The following is a 19,837-nucleotide window of genomic DNA, read 5'->3' on the forward strand; positions in this document are numbered from 1 at the left end:
AGGATGGGACGAAGTTTTATGTAGAGGTAGATTTGAATGACTTTTAAAACTCTAAATAAAATTTGGAAATATATATATATTCAAAAATTGATTTGAAAAATAAAATTATATTTTAATCGATTTATCATTTTATCAAATGTTTCAATAGTAGAAGATAAAAGGTAAGTAATGAGGCTTTTTGTAAATCTATAAGAAACGTAGATTTAATCTTTATAGAAGATTAGATAAGAAATTTCGATTAAATAGTCATCAAAAGGAACTTGTTAATATTAATATTCATTTTGATAACGTTTGATCCTAATTAAAAATTTTGGTCAAAAATAAGAATAATAAAAGTATGGACATGCAGTATAGTTTCTTAGTTTTTTTTTTGAATTAACGATAAAGTTGAAAATTATTCAATTAAAAATAAAAAGATTAGTATTTCAATTTAATTAATATTGATTAACACTCTGCAACGAATTACGAGTTTTGATTGCCTCTTGATATATTTTCGAGTGATATTTTTAAGAAACACTGACATATTACAAATAAATTATTTCAATTATAAATAATTTTATATTTAATAAGTAAATTTCAATAGTATCTCGATTTTGTATAATCTTATATAATACTACTATATTAATAAATTTTAATTAATTTTATTATTAATAGATTGATCAATATTATTATTTTATATCCATTTCATAGTTAAAAAAAACTTATTATTTAATTATTAATTATTAATCTTCTTTATCTAACCCAAAAAAATTAAAAAAATACTTCAACACTTATATTTTCAGTCCACCCTATATATAAATCATGCCCAACTACAAACGATTATTACGAAATTAAATACGTCATTTTAACTTTTATTAAGTTGCAATTATGTCCTATCAAGGTGAATTTAAACTCGATATTAAACTTATAACCGATTCAATGAATGTAAATAGGAATAATGACTCTCTTGTCCAAAACAATAACGTCTTTAATCCTTCCTTAATAACAAGAATTTCTTGTATTTTTTTTTTTCTCTTCTTCTAAACTCGATTAAACAAACCTTCGATATCTGGAAAACGGGAGAATGAACGAGGGACTGCACATAGATAAACGATAGATATTCACCGCTCGAAGCCACTTGACCGCCGGTTCCGGATGACCTCGATACGTGACCCTGAGGACAACCCTGTTTCCTCTGAAAACGGTGACATCAGCCGGTACCTTCGCGATGCAGGCCGCCACCAATTCCTCCTCCTCCTCCTCTCCGCCAACAATTTTCTCCTCCTTCTCCCTCTCCATCCCATCGTTCTGAATCGAGCACTCCTCCTCCGTCTCCCCCATCTCTTCCGGAACGTGCTTCACGCATATTATCGGCGTGTTATCGTGCTTATTAACGTTATCTTGCGTTTGTCTCGTGTCGTTCTTATCAGTCTTACGAACGTTCCCCTTTACCAACGTTTCCCCTTCGTTCTCCAACAACTTGGAGATCGTCGTTTCGCAACGTCGCCCCCCCTCGAACGTCGCCTCCCTCGCCTCCTCTTCGTCCGACGACACTCGATCGCCCGGTTCCCTGTACACCCGTTGCGTAGCTTTGCGCGAGAATTTTTTCGCACTCAGATCTTTCCTCTTCTCGGCCAGTTTCGCCCTTCTCGAGTCGAGTAGCAACGGGCTTCGAGGGATGTTCCTCCTCACGGGCAAAGGGGACAGGTTGGGACTCGGCGTGGATCTTCGAGGTAACGAGGACGACCTCGAGGCTCGCGCAGGAGGCTCGACGAGGGGAGGAACGTTCTTCCTCGTTTTTCGTAGAGAGTTGCTGCGATTGGCCGGTTTCTCATTTCGATTTCCTTGGAATTGAATCGAATCCTCGTTGGGATTCCTCGTTGCTCGATTCAATCTCAACTCGGCCGCGCAACTGATCGACGGCCCTTTTCCACTCACAGATGCTGTGCACCGAATCTCGCCAACGTCTCGAGGTTGCACGTCGTGTATCCTGAGAATACTCACGCTGTCGTCTTTCTCGATCTGTGGAAAGAGGAAGAAGTTTAATAAAATATGTTCTTAGAGATATTTCGAAATTATTCGAAATTGTTCGACGCACCTTGCACCTTGGATTTTCTTTAACGTCCTTTCCATTCATCGTCCACGCGATCTCCATTGGTTTTCCACATTGCACTCGAGCACAGAAACAGGCGGTGTCTCCTTTCGATACGACGACTGACATCGGAGTCTTCGTGAATTGTGGCGCCAATTTCGTTGTACCCTTGTAATCTGTGCATTTAAGTGATGTGTTCAACGATACATTTAATGTTTTATATAATCCTTCAAGATAATCCTTCAAGTATATCTTTAAATTTTAAGGATTGTAAATAACTATATCTATTTTTTCTTAAAGAAAATATACCTTGAACGATAAACAGGCCATTGCTGGATGCTTCCCCGAAATTGTTACGAACGAGGCAAGTGTATTCGCCAGCGTCTTGCGGACGAACGTTGGATAATCTGAGAGCGATACCGCCATCGCTGTACACGACGTACTTGTGGTCATCATTGTCGAGTATCTCGCGACCGTCCTTCGACCAGATCATCGAGAAGGGCGGCGTACCTGAAGAATGAAATTAATCATTCTGATAAATAAATTCACGAAAGAAAGAAGAAAGATAGAAACGATTATATTAACGAAACAGCTGATATTTTATTTCTACATATTTTAAATACTTTAAATTTTATCAAAAATGTAATATTCAAGTGTTGTAAGGAAAATTGTGCTGTGAAATTCCTTTAGTATTAATTAGAGTAATTATCGTTCATTGCCACGCTGTACCCGTGAGTCTCGTCTGTAGCTCGTAGCAATGACCTTCCACGACGATCGATTCTTCGGCGAGTGGATGAAGAAATCTCGGCTGATCCTTGTCGCTCGTAGATAGATTGGAGGGGCCAAGAACGGTCACCTAGTTACGATTAGAAACGATTTAAAAAAGAAACGAGATAATTTTCCAGACGAATAAGCAAATAAAAATAGGATAGGATTATCACCTGACAGGTGTTCTTCGTAGAGCCAAGTACGTTCGTTGCCACGCACGTGTACTCGCCCGCGTCGCTCGATTTCACTTTTGATATCTCGATTTTTGCAGTTTTCCCGTCGAAATATCTTTTTATTCGGATCGATCGTTCCAACGGCCTTCCATTCCTGGAAATCGCGTTGTTATATTTTTTTAAGAAGAAGATCAGAGAAGAAAGATCAGAAGGAGGAGAACTGGGATTAATTTTTTCCTCCTTTTTCATTTCATACCTGAACCAAGTCGGTGTCGGATTGGGCGTTCCTCTGATGCCGCACTCGAGGTACAGCCTCCCGTTTATTCTGCCGCTCGTGTCCAGGAGACTTCGGCTGAAGGATGGATACGTTCTCGGCGACGCACTTCTTATCCTGATCGTGCGGGCAACCGATCCGAGTAATTGACGATCTTTTCGAAAAGAGGAGTGTGTTTCGAAATTTTAAAAAATATTATTATATTATTTTAATTCTCTTTTGCGCGCGTAACAATAATAACACAATAATTAATAATTACGTTGCAAATAATATATGTAAATGTACGTAAATTCATGCATTTAATTTTCTCTCTCTCTCTCTCCAACAATAAATAAGTAACAATAGAATCTCAACATTATATATATTTTAAAATGAGAAATGCAATTATTAAACGTTAGAACAATATCTCATTTATTTTTTTTTTTTTTCAAATACGTGAATTCTTATTTGCATATTTGACAGAAATGTTTTCCTTATTTTTTTTTTTCTTTCCACTAAATAATAAAATTGAATTGAACGCACAAAAAGTAAAGGATGACAATAAAATTCTCGTGATAGGATAGGTTTAAAAAAAGTTTTACGACAAGAAAAAAAAAGAAGAAGAAACATTGGCGAAATTTACGTACTTATAACTTCCAGACGAGCGCTCGCTTCTATACGGCCGTAATCGTTCTCCACGATCACCCTGTAAAGTCCCGCGTCCTCCAGTGTTACCTCGACGATTTCCAATATCTTCACGTCGTCCCTCTCCTTTATCGAGATTCTCGTCGTTGGGGTGACCATAGTGCCGTTCTTGTCCCATTTGGCCCAGGGCGACGGGTGGCCGACCACAGCGCACTGGAAACGCACCGTTTCACCCTCCTCGACCACACGATTGTGGGGCACCGCGTAAAATTTCGGTGGGCTGATCTTTGGCCGCTTTGACAACGTGCTCCGCGGGAGAAGCTGCGGAGACCTTAATTCTCGGCCATCTGTATTTAATTGTTCCATTTAAATCTTATCTATGCATCGATCACAACAAAATCGATATTTCTTATATCGTGTTGTAATAATTCTTGCATGAATCTGTATATTAGAATAGTATGATGATATATATTCAAGGTATTTTAAATAGTTATAATAATTCTTGCATGAATCTGTATAATAGAATAGTATGATGATATATATTCAGGATATTTTAAATAGTTATATTTTAATAGTTATAATAATTCTTGCATGAATCTGTATATTAGAATAGTATGATGATATATATTCAGGATATTTTAAATAGTTATATTTTAATAGTTATAATAATTCTTGCATGAATCTGTATATTAGAATAGTATGATGATATATATTCAGAATATTTTAAATAGTTATATTTTAATAGTTATAATAATTCTTGCATGAATCTGTATATTAGAATAGTATGATGATATATATTCAGGATATTTTAAATAGTTATATTTTAATATTTATAATAATTCTTGCATGAATCTGTATATTAGAATAGTATGATGATATATATTCAGAATATTTTAAATAGTTATATTTTAATAGTTATAATAATTCTTGCATGAATCTGTATATTAGAATAGTATGATGATATATATTCAGGATATTTTAAATAGTTATATTTTAATAGTTATAATAATTCTTGCATGAATCTGTATATTAGAATAGTATGATGATATATATTCAGGATATTTTAAATAGTTATATTTTAATAGTTATAATAATTCTTGCATGAATCTGTATATTAGAATAGTATGATTATATATATTCAGAATATTTTAAATAATTATCGATTTTTTTGAGAGAAAAAAAAATGTTTGGAATAAAAAGTAGAATTTTTAAAGCTTTTGATCAGTTACAAATTGTAATATCTTTGAATTCAATAGTTGTAAAAGTTCATATATTGTGAATGATGTAAAATTAGATTATTAGAGTTTAGTAAAATGAATTGTGAATTTTACTTTGCTTTGTCAAAGAGGAAAAGAGTTACTTACGCGAAACTGCCGGAGACAAACTCCTGATTGGCGTCGATCTAGGTGTCGATCTAGGCGTCGATCCTGCCGAGAGAAGTCCAGCTGGTCTCGTCAATCTTTGGCTCAAAACATTCTCTTTCCCTTCAGGCACTGAACACAGGAATTCAAACGAAACGAAAGATAAATTTGCGATCTTTTGTCTAATTTTCGCAGCTCAAAAAGTCAATGTTATCTTTCATCTTCGTTTTCTCAACCGATTATTTCGTTCCAAGAGAAAATGTAGCGCAACAACAAGTCTACTTGTCTTAGGTAAATAAAATCAAACTTCGCAACTTGGCGATCGAACAGGTTTTGAGACGAAGGTTTCCACCGTGTATTTGTATATCGCCCACGTTTCCATATTTCCTTATTCGAACAATTACAAACGCGAAATTACCATCCACTATTAGGCACGCCGACGTGAATGCCTTGCCGAGGTCGTTATACGCCACGCAGGTGTACTCGCCCTCGTCTTCCGGATAAACATGCTGGATGCACAAACGTGCCGTTTCACCGTCGAATTCAGCCGAGAAATCTCCACTCATTTGAAGAATCTGTACACATCATATAAAAATAGTGTACTAATTTATATTTCTACGAGTTAGAAATTAATTGCAAAATAAATTAATTGAATATTATAATCGTACACAATTCTTCCTTTTTCAAAGTTGAATAAGAATTGGTAAATAAAAATACTTCGGTATTTTTTTACTTCAAAAAGTGTCTCTTCAATATAGATGCAAAGAATAATTAGGATCTCACTACGAAAGAGAGGAGTTAACACCTACCTTCCCTCCACGTTCCCAGCGTACCAACGGCGCCTCGGGTGCAGCGTGGACCTTGCATTCAAGGGTGACGGCGTCGCCGTCGCAACACCTCAGATCTCGAAGCTCCCTCGTAACCATCGGCAAAGTGAGCACATTCCTGTCCAATCGAATATTTTTATTCCTTTTCTTCTTTCGTATAATTTTTATTCCTTTTCTTCTTTCGTAATAATCTTTTTTTTTTTTTAAAAGATTTCCAGAAGAATACTCACCCGTGAGTGATCCCCGATTTCTTCATTTTCTCCTCCTTTCCTTGACCTGAAAGCAGAAAGATCGATTTTCGCCCAAACGAAATCGCCATCCCCCTTTTTCTTCTTACCTTTCGCGTAGATCTGCAAAGAAATCACGGCTTTGGCCTCCCCATGGCAGTTCCGCGCTATTACGGAATACGTCCCCGTAAAGTCGAGTTTCGCGTACGGTATTTCCAGACGGTATTGAGATCCTTCGCCGACCAGCCGGAAGTGGGCTGCGTCCTTGTAGTAATCGGCCTGGAAGAAGCCAGAAAAGAGCGATCGAGATCAAGCGTGGATTGGAAAATTGTCGCACATTTTTCCGGATGGCTGATTATATTCGAATTATTATATAAAATTTAACAAATTCAACAATTGTACGTGTGTGATAAGTTTTGAATAAAATTACGATGTTTAATTCGTAAATAATATCAAAATATAAATTGTAATTTGTTCATCGATGAGTGATTTAAATTAAATCTTGGAAGTTTATATTCAGAAAAGAAGAGTCGTAGAAAAAAACTTGTCTTGGTGATTTTTCAGAAAGATTGAAATGATTGAGGAAAATTGAAATCGTTACTTGTAAAAGAAAAGTTTTAGACGAGGAGGATCGATTTTAAATGGATTTGAATAACATCACGAGAGATCGTACCCTGAATCATCACCGTGTCCTTTGCTCTTCTAAACACGCTTTGCTCTTCTGAAATCTTTCGCTACCAAACGCAACTTTTATTGCTGATAACACGTAACTTGAGTGCGTGTATAAATAATACTCAACGTGATATACGACCATCGAGTACGAAAACTACGAGAGCCGCTGCGAAGTTTAAAGTCCAAAAAATTTACCCTGTTAACTTCGACGATCTTACGAAGTTCTTACGGCCTCGACCTGAATTCCCGCATTTCCGTGACTGTTGAGTCCACATTGAGGTCATCCTTTGTTTATTCCACGATTGACTTTTATTATATTTTTATCATCGATCTTTCATTCTTGTTCCAAAGTCTCTTTTATGAAATTATAATTATTTTAATATTTTTTACGAAATTGATCGAAATCAATGTAATATTCCTATTTTAGGATTAAAATTTCTCGTTAATCACGGAAGTTTGAAGTTTTTTTCTTTTTCCCAAGAAGTAAAAAAATCTATGTGGATCTTTTGCCTCACGATAATTCAATGTTTTCACGACATTATATTTCCATCGATTAATTGAAATCCCCTTCAGGGGATCGAAATTGAATTAAAAACGTTCTAGATACATAGAGACCAGGTAAAAAGAGAGGGAAGGGTGGTGATAAAAGTGAGATGGGAAACGTCTTCGTCGGGTCTCTAGTCCATATAGGGAGCGAAAGTTGAACGGATCGTTCGAGACTGATCTCGTTGCACGTATGACACGAGTGCCAACGCATATTACCGTTTTTCATCACTAATTGCACGTCTCTCCGCCTGGCACGCCCTCTTAAAACCCTTGAAAAATTAAGGTCGTTTGAGAAAAGAAAAAAGAGAGGAAGGCTCGATTGATTTACCTTTTGCGAGTTTAACAATTATAAATATCCTCAATTCGATCGCACTTCGAGTCGTGCGTTTAATTGCCTTCGTTTATTACCTCAATTTTCCTCACTGTCTCTGATAAAAGATTCACCTTTCTTGGATGCTAATAAATATATTCGATAAACGTATTCGCGGGATATTTTTCGAGAGAGAGAGAGTTGATTACAAAATAAAAAATATTTAGTCGAAATTTATTTATTCAATATATCAGTTTGACATTTAAAAAAATATTATCCTCGAATTATCGTCTCGCTTTAACTCCATTTCGTTTCGTCTTATTTACAACAAGTTTCAAATTTTCAACTTTTCTTATCTCTTTCGTTCTTTAAAATTGAAACGCATCGATATAATTAAAAATAACTCTCCTCGAAGGATATCCATTTCTCTTATATCTTCATTTCGTTTCTTCATCGAGTACAAACTTAAACCTTTAATTTTCTTATATGCAGCTGTAAGTTTTATACTTTTCAGGGATATCGAACGACGCGAGTACGATTAAGACGAAAATTGGCATTGATTTATCGAGAGATTGTCATCAGAGAAATGAAGTTTTCAGTATCTCTAATGCTAGAACTCGTATCGTGACATAATGGACCTTCTGAGACCCATCTGTCTTTCATCTGTCTCGGTTCGCCTACGATGAAATTTATGCGGATGACACTTCCCGTTACGGAAGAGAGGCGCCATAAACCGAGGCAGAGCCGGCTGCTGCAAGGACTTGTTGCAATGTCATCTTATACAGATCTATATTTACGCGTGTAAAACGGATAATTCTGGCCGTATAAAAGAGAATCTGTTTTCAGGAAACATTGAATTGCGAGCAGAAATTCTACTTCATGCGTTTTTCAGAATATTTTTTTCTCGAATTCACGAAACGATCACGATACAATATTACTTTCGATTTTTTCCCCTCTTGTTTGTAATTGTACGTACGTGTATGAATAATGGCGTCATAATTTTTATAATCGAATTCGAGAAAACTCGTAATTATCAACTAATTTATTAACTCAATTATTATCATTTAATTATAAAGTTTGACGTGTTACATTATTACATTATTAAATTCAGCGTGATAATTCTTAATCAAACTCTAAGATGGGGATGTATGCAATATTTTTTACGAGTTGGTTGAGCAATAAATAATCGAACAATGATATTTTTATTAAAATTCATAATTTTTAACGAAACACTGATAATAATTAAATTCAAAAGTATTATTTATTACGTTCGTTCCATGGTTATACACGAATCGACAATAAATAATCAAATGATAAATGGAACATAGATATTTTTATTAAAATTAATAATTAACTTTTATTTAATTTAGAATTGTTGTTTCTTCAAAAATTCTAAATTTTATATTTGACACTATAAATTGAATGACGATTCTTTTATTAAAATTGTAATAATTTTTCAATTAATTTTTAGAAGCAGTACTAATATTTTTTAGTACATAATAATATGCAATTCGTTCGAAAAATAATATTAATTCAGAAAAGATATAAAAGAAAAATTTGCATTTAAAATCTTATTTTTAACAATTCTTTTCATTTTTTTTTAACAAAATTTTACGATCTATATGAAAAACTACGTTTATTTAAAGTATCGAACGATATATTAAAGCCAATATAATAATTTTTAATCGATCTTTAACAGAGAGATTTTTGACAATTTCTACATTATCCATTTATAAATGGAATCAACAATTGTTTATGTATTTAAGAAAAATTTCACGATATTTGAAGAACAAGAAACTTAAGTTCCATCGTGTAAGAATTTTATTTCGCGTGAAAGAGCAAATCACCGGCCGGAAACGGGGAGAATAAATTTTCCAAATATATTTTTGACCGATCAATCGTCGATATCTATATCGCGAAATCGTTTCATTTAACAGCGCCGCAGCTGCAGTTGAAAACAAAGTTGGACGTATTTGGCGCGCATTCGCAGTCGAGACGCGTGCAGGTCGACGAAAGAACGAGGAGAGGAAACTCGAACTCGGCCAATATTGCTGTGAACAGGCGCTGACATTCGCGCTTAAGCGTCGACCAGCTCGATAAATGCCCTAAGAGATCGATCGATGACTCAGAGCCGCGGAGATCGCGGCTTTGAGATCTTGAGGACCGATTAGATGATATTTCAATAAACTTGAAAGGAACATTGTTCAACGATTGATTTCATGATAAAATCGCACAGATTTGATTTTTTTTTTTTATTAAAAGTATAATATATAAGAATAAGAAATTTAAAAATATTATCGAAGATTAATTTGACTTTGAAGAAGAAGAGAAATTAGAAATATTCAAAATTTATTATCTTTATTGTAATAAAGATAAATAAATTGTAATACGTATTTTGAGATTAATTGTGTAGTTGAAAGGGATGATGTTATTTTTGAAGCAGATCAGATATGTTTTTCAAAATTATATAGATATTTAAATTGGATAATTTTAATAGTTTTTCAATTTATATTTTTGATTTATCATTAGTTGAATAACATTTGATTGATAGTATGCTAGTTTTCACGTGTTAAAATTGAAAAATTGGAGTTTTCGATAAAAAGAAGAATAATAATACTGATTTGAAGAGAAAAGGTTGTATCAAATTTGACGTATTTTGCGAGATAAAAAGTTTTTCAAATACGTGACAATTAGGTGTCAAGTAAAAAAGAAAATGTCTTCCGTGAAGTAAACAAGAAAGTTGTACGTACATTCATAGATTTAAACGTTAAGTTAAATAAAATGAAGTATTGTGCATAAAACAAATAAAAATAAGATTGTATAAATGAATTTACAAGTTTTTGCAAATTGGGTGTCAAGTAGAAAAGACAATATTAAGTGTTATATATAGTGACAGACTTATGCAATATCAATTAGCAAAAAATAGCATAAAGACTCAAACAAAACAACAATTAATAGAACGAAATTTAAAAAATTCAACTATCACAACATATAATATAATAAAATTAAGTTTGATATTTAAGATGAAAAAAATATCCAATCACCAATTATTCAAAAAAAAAAATCTATTACAAAAAGGGAAAAAAAAATCAAAATTCGAAAAATCAAATTCAAAAAAAATTTATAAATTAAATTCAATTTTACATTATATTCATACAACACAATTTTTATTCCATAATTTTCCACAATATTCCATAATTTTAAAGAAAAAAAAAAGAAAGAAAAATTTATTAATTTCTGCTTACGTTTCAAATATCCACATCGAACACACTCCAAATCCAAAATAGAAAAATCAGTGGGTTTTAATCGGTTTGATAGATCGGATCACTTCCTTCGGTCAGGAGTTTTTCAACGAATACACGGAATAGTCGGGACAAGAGATATCCATGTCGCTCGTCAATCGTAAAAACCACTATCTGGAGGGATCGTTGGTGGACGAAGTGGCTATTCGTTGGCCAAAGACACGAGACGACTGTTTTGCCGCCCGTGGTTTTGCGCTACCGATCCATCGACGAAGAAAGTCGACTTCGTCAGGAAAAGTGGGGAGCCTCTTCTCCCGCGCTCTTTTCGATAATGCAGATATTAATGACGCGGCTACCAAATACGCGCCTGTTTTTCCGGTCACCGATCGCTTCCGGTTTCTTTTTCGATTTTTACGTATAGGCCTAATTTATTTATCGACAATTAACTTTCCTTCCATTGGAAATATTTTATTTCGTGATCGTATGTATATTTAACGAACCTATAAAAATAATTGTGAAATATTTTTGTATAGAAAATACTTGTTTAAATGAGAAATATACTTGTTTAAAAATATTTTCTCTCGTATTTAAAATATTTTTATTTTAATATTTTTAATTAAACGTATGTTATATTACGTGAAAATAATTCTGAAATATATAGCACTACGTATATATGGATATTCTATGTTTTTTTATATCATGTAATAAAAAATTTTTTTTATTAAGAAATTATACGGAAAATATATAAAAAATTAAGAAAAATAATTATTATTTTTCTTACTTGCTATACAGCAAGCTACGTACTTAATATTTATGTTATATTATATAAATATGTTATATAAGTAAATATATCTACGAATATTTATGCAAATTTAAATTTTTATCAACATCACTAACAATATCGACTTTAAAACAGAGATTTATTCTATTCTTCGTTAAATATTATGTACTTTTTTTAATTTTTCCTATCTTTTTGAATATTATATATATCTTATTATTAAATTGTTTTATACGTACAATTTTAATTTATCTTGTAAACTATATCAATTACAAGATCTCACATCTCAATAAATAATATATTGATACTAACATGATATAAGTATCTATATCACTAATAGAATAATTTACACGAATTTTTAATTATTATTTTACTTTTACTCGTAGAAAAGATTGAAGCAAAGATTACTAGCAAAGATTGGATATCTTGGAAAAATCTGCACACGTAATACTCATAACAAATGAATCTAGATTTCACAAATTGTCAATATTACGTTCACGTCTTTCGATGATTTTCGTTTCAGGTATGCTTTTCAACAATCAGACGCAATTATGATCCATCGCTAGAATGACGTCAACGTATTTAAAATTACTATTAATTAGCATTCGTTGACCGTAGTTTCGCGCGCGCTATCGCCGGAATAAACTCGGAAGAGTTCATACTCGAGACTGGCGATGGAGACGTGAATGACATATCGCTTCAACTATGCACGATGATTCTATTCTTTCATCGTATTTTCTTCTGTATCTCTTTATATATCAATTTACTTATTAATCTTTGCAATTGCAAAAAACAATGACTTTTCTATTTTTCATCTAATATTTAATAATACCTTGTCGCTTAATTATATTTGATCGTTTAAAAATCAAATTTTGCTGTGTTATAATATAACACGATCACTTTTAATTATTATTAATTATCTGTAGATTAAATAACGTTATCATTTTTCAATACTTGAATATTATCTTTATCTTTTAACGTTAATTTTAAATTCGAAAATCATATAATTACACATTTACACACTTTCATTAATTAAAAATAAATAAACCAACGATTATTAAATAATTTACAATTACTACTCCAATTACAATCTTTATATATATATATACAAAAAAAAAAAGAGACGTAATTTCAGCCAAATGTTAAAAATTAACGAGATAAAATTTCTCTGATGATGGTGATGGTGCTTTTCAAGAGCAATTAACAACATTTAAGAGTAAGTTGTTCGTATCGGCTTGTGCCCAATATTTTCTTTTGCTCGTCGATCGAATCGAGCTACAATACCTTTCGATCTCCGTCCCAAATAACAATACCGTGTACGTATAAGGAGTTTCAGCTCGAAGCGAACAATTCCGTATCCATTGTCATCGGGAGAGGGGGGAGGAGCAGGGCTTCCACTCGATTGAGCAATAAATTTCTCTTCTTTCTTCTGGAGTCGGGTGTCTAACCTCACGTAACTTACTTACTTACCTTTTAAAGAGCCGTCCAATATCAATGCCGTTTCCCCGACGCATATAATGCTTGGCCCATTTATGGGTATAATGCTACGTATGTTACGTTGTCATTTCTTTTTCGCGATCACCTTGACCCACATCAACACGAGCATTAGGGACACGTCATTTCACCAATTGCACAATCTCGCGCCTCTCTTTCGATCGTTCGATCAACCACCCGCCGATCCATGGATCATCTATTCGATCCTGAGAATTTTCCAGATCCAGCGTACGTGTCCGTTTTCGTGTGGTAATGTAAACGATTACATCAAATTTATTTATCATTATTATTAATTACGCGTTTTCTTTTTTGATGTGCGATTCGTAACAGTGTTACGAAATTATGCGTTCTTCTTATGTGTATTTTAATTATCTATATAGGTCATACAGCATCAGCTATTACATAGCTGTATGTTCGGTTTATACCCGAAATTTCGCCTTGTGGTTTTTGATTTCATACACTGAATGTGTAATTGCTGTGATCATCCATTTTTAAAGAATAGACTTGATATTTTGTTTCTTTTTAATATTCAAAGACAATACTTTCACAATTTTATGAAATTACAGGAGTCTCTTTTAATAATTTTCCATGATCCAATTTCGAATAAATTTCGCCTTGTGGTTTTTGATTTCATATACTGAATGTGTAATTGCTGTGATCATCCATTTTTAAAGAATAGACTTGATATTTTGTTTCTTTTTAATATTCAAAGACAATACTTTCACAATTTTATGAAATTACAGGAGTCTCTTTTAATAATTTTCCATGATCCAATTTCGAATAAATTTCGCCTTGTGGTTTTTGATTTCATATACTGAATGTGTAATTGCTGTGATCATCCATTTTTAAAGAATAGACTTGATATTTTGTTTCTTTTTAATATTCAAAGACAATACTTTCACAATTTTATGAAATTACAGGAATCTCTTTTAATAATTTTCCATGATCCAATTTCGAATAAATTCCAGAATGACGATGATTAATTGGTAAAACTTCTCTCCCTCCTTCTTCCCAAAAAATTGTACTCTGATCACGTACACGTCGTGAGTTTCGTGCGATCATATAAAATTCGTGAACTATTCCAAGATCGTTTATTTTGATTTTGAGAGAGGAGATATATATATACTTATTGCACGCAAGATCACGTAAATTATTCGTGTGAAACGTTCGAGTGACGAAAATGAAAATTAAAGTTCTTACCCTGAGGAAATCGCGCAGCCACATCACTTCCGGTTTCGGGTCGCCGACGACCTCGCAGGATATGATGACGGTGTCTCCTTCGATTGCCTCGGTGGATAAAGGTTTTGTGACGAAGAGAGGCTCCTTCGAGTATCTGAGAATTTTTATGGAAAGTAAATAATTTTTTTTAAAACAATCTTTTTGATCTTTTTATCTTATGTAATCAAAAAATAAAAATATTATTCCATTATTATTATTGTATTAGATATTTCTTAAAGTATCTAACGAAATTAATATTTTTACATAACATGAAAGGAACTATATTACTTTATTATCTCCACGATAATCAGATGTAATTATCGGAGTTCATTGAATCTAATTTTAATATTTTATCTCGAATGAAAAATAATCGTCATGAGAGATGAATATTATATCGAGCTCACGGTACGTCCGGCGTCGATATGACCGTCAAAGTTGGCACACCATCGACGGACACCTCATCATTTTGCGATTCAGCGCCAATAATGGCGACCCGTGTCGATGTCTCGGCGCATCCAACCTCGTTCGTCGCTGTGCAACAATAAACACCGGCATCCCTTGCTGTGACCTTGCCCAAGGACAATTCGACCGTACCATCGTGGTTCAAGGTCATCACTGCTCTTCTGCTTGGCCGCAAACGAATTCCGTCTCGATGCCTGGAATATATCGAATTGATTTTTGATAAAAATTTAACGTCATTCAGTATTATCTCTTTATACTCTTTATTTAAGCTTGAATTTTTAAAAACTTAAATTTCATATAATAGAAAAAACATCAAGTTACATTTTATTAAAATTAAAAAAAATGATTTTAAAAATCGATTTTAATAAAATGTTTTGTTGTAATTATTATTTCATGAAAATTATCGTTATTATCGATTCCCCCTTTTCCAATTACAGATATTTACCATACGATACCGACACTGGGATACGCCTCTACTTGAGCAGTCATCCTCAGATCTTCCCCTAATTTCACGGTATAAACCGGATCCAGGCCGCACAGGAAATCCGGGGCTATGTAGGCGCGAATTCCTTTGTCCACGACCAGGATGCATCGGCAGGACACAGAGCCGCTCGCGTTCTTCGCCATTACGGTGTAACAACCCGAGTCCTCGAGCATCGAGTGAATGATTTCCAACGTGTGGAAATTCGAGTCGTTGTTCCAGAATACGTGGCGTTCTTCAAAATCACGAGATCACGCTTTTTCTTTCCGATCGGAATATTTATTCATCGAATTAAAAGAGTTTTATTTACCGTCTTGTCGAATCTCTGCGCTGTCTTTGTACCACGTGACCTCAGGAGCCGGATGCCCTGCCACTTGACACGTGAGTCTCACAGGATAAGACATCTGCACTCTTCTGTCCCGAATTCTCATCGTGAATTGGGGTGGCCTGTCCTCCGTTTCGTCCCCTAAAGCTCTGCGAATGAATAAAAATTTTACATAGACGTACTTGCAAAAATTATTTGCATTTGTTATTCTATTTATTATTTATGGAATATTTAATTTGGAATATTATTTATTTAAAATTTGAATTTTAAATCATATATATGAATTAAAAGAAACTGACAACGATATTAATATTAATTTTAAAAAAAAAATACGATCGATGAGAAATATTTCTTTTCAATTTATCGTTACACGTTTTCTTCCCTCCTTTCTTAATCTTATCTTAATTTATTCCACCAGGATTTTGTCGAGGATTAAAATTGCTTTCTATTGGTTAAAAAGTGTTACAGAGAATTTGCAACTCTAAATTATGTACTAATTTAAACACCGATCTCGATTATTTATACCTCGATTTAAATTTCTCATCAGCCTCGATGATCTTTGGATCATCGACGACGAGCAATCTGGCGAACGACGAAACCTTCCCGACCGAATTACCCGCCTCGCAAACGTATCTTCCACTATCTTTCTCTTCAACTTTCTCAATCGCGAAGCAACATTTGGACCCGCTACGAGAGATCGACCATCTTGGGTCACCGTTTGGGTCGATTTCCATCGACTCGTAGTACCATTTTATGTCCACCTTTGGGTCAGCACGGATCTGTAAAAGTTTTACACAGATTCATGTGGCCAGTCGTAAGAATCTTTTTGGTGACAATTATATTCTCTCTTTCTTAAAAAACAAGAAAAAAGAAATTTTTAAATTTTTCACAGGAACTTGTTTTTTAAACTAAAGAATTTGTGGCAAAGTTGCGTTTGATATAAATGTTTTTGATTTTATTGAAAAGTACTTGTTCAATGGAGAACACGTGTATATAATGTATTTACTTTATGACACACTGATGTGACAGTTTTATCTATGAAAAAAATAAATTTAAAGCACGATTCTTAAAAGATACATAATCACAGTTACGATTCAAGTAACAAATTGTATTTTTATTTACATTAAGATCAATTATTTTAAACAAATTGTAGATTTATCTTGTTTATTACTCAGAACAGAGAAATATGTCAGTGAAAAATATTGTGAAAAATAATTGTATAGATATATATGGTAAAGAAATTAAATTTAAAAATTCCTTTGCAAAATAATATCTACAAATTTCCTTTCAACAATCATCTGATTAATTATCCTTGTTGTTCCTAGCCGCCACGTCCAAATTTTACTCACGCGTGAAAATCGTATCTGTGTGTCGAGTTTAATAATAAATAGGGCGAAACAAAAGTGGGGAAACGGAGCTTGGCTAATAATAGTGCACTTGCCTCGCACTCCAATTTGACCGAGCTACCCTCGAGAACTTTCAGTTGTCCTGGAAGGATCTTGGTGAACTCTGGAAGGTCGACGGTCTCGCTGACCTTGACGGAGTTCGTCATGGTGACAGACTCCCCCCATCCGTAACGATTTCTCGGTGTCACTTGGAACTTGTACTCGCCTCCAGGCTTCAAATTGAACGCGTCGAACGCGTTTATCGGTGTCATGCCCAGCTGATATTCGGATAAAATCGAATTGAGAAAAAGAGAGGAACAAATATAGACGAGGATGGAAAAAATGAAATAAAATTAATTAATTAATTAAAGAATTTGTTTTTTTGGAAAAAGAGGAAGAGAAATGGTTAGTAGAATAAATGGAATTAAAAAAGTTAATTAAGAATCAAAGAACAGTGAATTTGTGATTAAAATCTTGCACGAGATAATTTTTTATTAATTGGAATTTTTAAACAGGAAGAGAAAGAAGATGAACTTAAGTTAACGACAAATGGTTATTAAATTTCTTGCAAGTCTTCTATTATTATTTTCTTCTGTCAGAAAAAAAAAGAGGCATAAAATTTCACTCTATAATAAGGAGAAAATCAATAATTAATTATCCTGATTCGATAATACCTATAATAAATTAACATTGATTAAGTTACTATATACTATAATAAACGACATGGAAATAAGGTGTATCAATGATAAGTAAATAAAATAAAATTTTAAATACATATAATTTTTGAAATGGCATAATATTATATATATATATATATATATCTTACTTGTTCTCCTTGAAAAGATGCATAATAAGAAGAAAAAAAAAACTCATGTTATTGCATAAAAATTCAGAATATCTAATTTTAATGTATGAGACCTCGACGTGTCAACAAGTTTACTTCTAGCGTGGCACGATTCTCTGCTTTGCATACATTATACCAATTGGCATTTGCATTACCATTATTGGTACTTTTTTTTTAATGCTTAATACCTTTCAAGTTAAGTTTTAATTTAATTTTTCAATTTCTCAGCACACGTATTGCTTAACTTTTCGAAATCTTATACATGGAGAGGGAATGATAAGGAATATCTGTGATACCTCGACCCATCGTGCACCGCCATCACTGCCCAACAACCAAGCATCAACTCTGTAAGCAATGACAGGCGCTGGCCCTCTTCTTTCAGCTTTTCCCCAACTTAAGGACAGCCAATTCTTTCCCCCATCGACCACCACTGGCTCGCTTGTGATTGGCCCTGGAACATCTAGAATGGAGACGAATTGGGATTTGAATTTGAATAGTGAAAAATATTATTCTGAAGAGAAAGAATTACAAGGAATTTTATCTATTTGTTATATAAATTTTTGTAATATATATACTTTTCTATATAAAATTTTGATTCTAATATCAAAATAGTTAGAAGTAGATTTTCAAAACTGGCAAGTATTCATTCTTCTGATTCGAAACCAGAATTCTACGAGAACTTAACACTCCCAAATACCAAAATAGAATAATACATCTTACTAATAATATTTGAATCTTATGAAATGAACCTCTTACGTTCAGTTTATAAGTATACGTTGAATTTGATTTTATTACTGATAATTGCATCGCCATATATTATACCGTAATCACGATGATCTCACTGTTTAACTTGAACCAAGTACTGCTTACAATCTTCTCGCCACTTAAAAACAGATCCAAGACAAGATAAAAATCGCGTTAATTTTAAGAAATTTCTCTCACGAGAAGATCGTAAACGATGTCACAAGAAAAAGAAACCAATATATTTAAATTTACTTTTCACCAAATTCTTCTAATTTAACAATCTAACCTCTATGCCCGTAAAGACACTCCAAAAAATCCGTGATCAAGCAATCCTTCTCGGACCACGACCGCCTCAGACGGGAGATCGTCATGTCCTCGTCGTCGGTCACGACGATCCCATGATCGTGCGGCTTCATTTCACACCCTTCTCATCATTTTCGTCGAAATCAGCGTTACTATTCCTCCACTAGATCGAAAAATCCCGTATACGTAACTTTCAACAACCAAAGTTCCAAAAATCGTCGACGCTATTCATTTTACTGCGAATTTTACTTTCTTGCGTGGCGATTTTTTTCGAGGGAAGAAAAGTGTCAAGGCGTTCGTATGTTTATTTGCCTTGAAGCCTCGCCTCGGTTAATAAAAAGTGGGATGACGTACGGGATGACTCGCGTCCCGACGCCGACTGAATTTCGAATTTGTGGACGGTGGAGGATGTTGAGGAGGGGAATCACCGAAAATAACCCGAGTGAGGTGTTCCCATCGGTGCAGGTACACGTAGGTGGTGTATCCGCAGTACTGCAGCTCGATCGTTACACTTTGTTGGAATTTTGATGTCGCTTGTTTCACGGATCGATGGGATCGTCATATCGTCGATCCACGATCCACTTTGTATCCAAGATTCTCGCCAGATTTTGACGACGAGTTGACGTTTATTGTTACACTATTGTCGACTCGTTGGCAATTGTGCTCGCGCATTATGGCATTGAAGATGATTTAATGCAACAACTGTTT

The 19,837-nt window shown here is 33.8% G+C and overlaps 1 protein-coding gene across 1 annotated transcript in view; it reads right to left on the reverse strand.

Moving 5' to 3' along the window:
- The window catches only part of LOC725936 (titin homolog), a 79,916-nt gene that overhangs the window by 8,151 nt on the left and 51,928 nt on the right, over window positions 1-19,837 (reverse strand). Inside the window, exons 31-49 of the mRNA XM_026441700.1 lie at window positions 18,379-18,542; window positions 17,295-17,516; window positions 16,379-16,632; window positions 15,839-16,002; window positions 15,493-15,763; window positions 14,990-15,241; window positions 14,568-14,700; window positions 6,436-6,604; window positions 6,329-6,374; window positions 6,081-6,216; window positions 5,690-5,846; window positions 5,275-5,403; window positions 3,913-4,257; window positions 3,269-3,440; window positions 3,013-3,166; window positions 2,801-2,927; window positions 2,381-2,581; window positions 2,078-2,247; window positions 1,105-2,001 (exon numbers count right to left, since the gene is read on the reverse strand). Of these exons, the coding sequence (XP_026297485.1) occupies window positions 1,105-2,001; window positions 2,078-2,247; window positions 2,381-2,581; window positions 2,801-2,927; window positions 3,013-3,166; window positions 3,269-3,440; window positions 3,913-4,257; window positions 5,275-5,403; window positions 5,690-5,846; window positions 6,081-6,216; window positions 6,329-6,374; window positions 6,436-6,604; window positions 14,568-14,700; window positions 14,990-15,241; window positions 15,493-15,763; window positions 15,839-16,002; window positions 16,379-16,632; window positions 17,295-17,516; window positions 18,379-18,542 (4,163 nt within the window). The remainder of the gene's footprint in view (window positions 1-1,104; window positions 2,002-2,077; window positions 2,248-2,380; window positions 2,582-2,800; window positions 2,928-3,012; window positions 3,167-3,268; window positions 3,441-3,912; window positions 4,258-5,274; window positions 5,404-5,689; window positions 5,847-6,080; window positions 6,217-6,328; window positions 6,375-6,435; window positions 6,605-14,567; window positions 14,701-14,989; window positions 15,242-15,492; window positions 15,764-15,838; window positions 16,003-16,378; window positions 16,633-17,294; window positions 17,517-18,378; window positions 18,543-19,837) is intronic.

This window comes from Apis mellifera, linkage group LG7, assembly GCF_003254395.2.
Source record: "Apis mellifera strain DH4 linkage group LG7, Amel_HAv3.1, whole genome shotgun sequence".
Classification (NCBI taxonomy): Eukaryota; Metazoa; Arthropoda; class Insecta; order Hymenoptera; family Apidae; genus Apis; species Apis mellifera.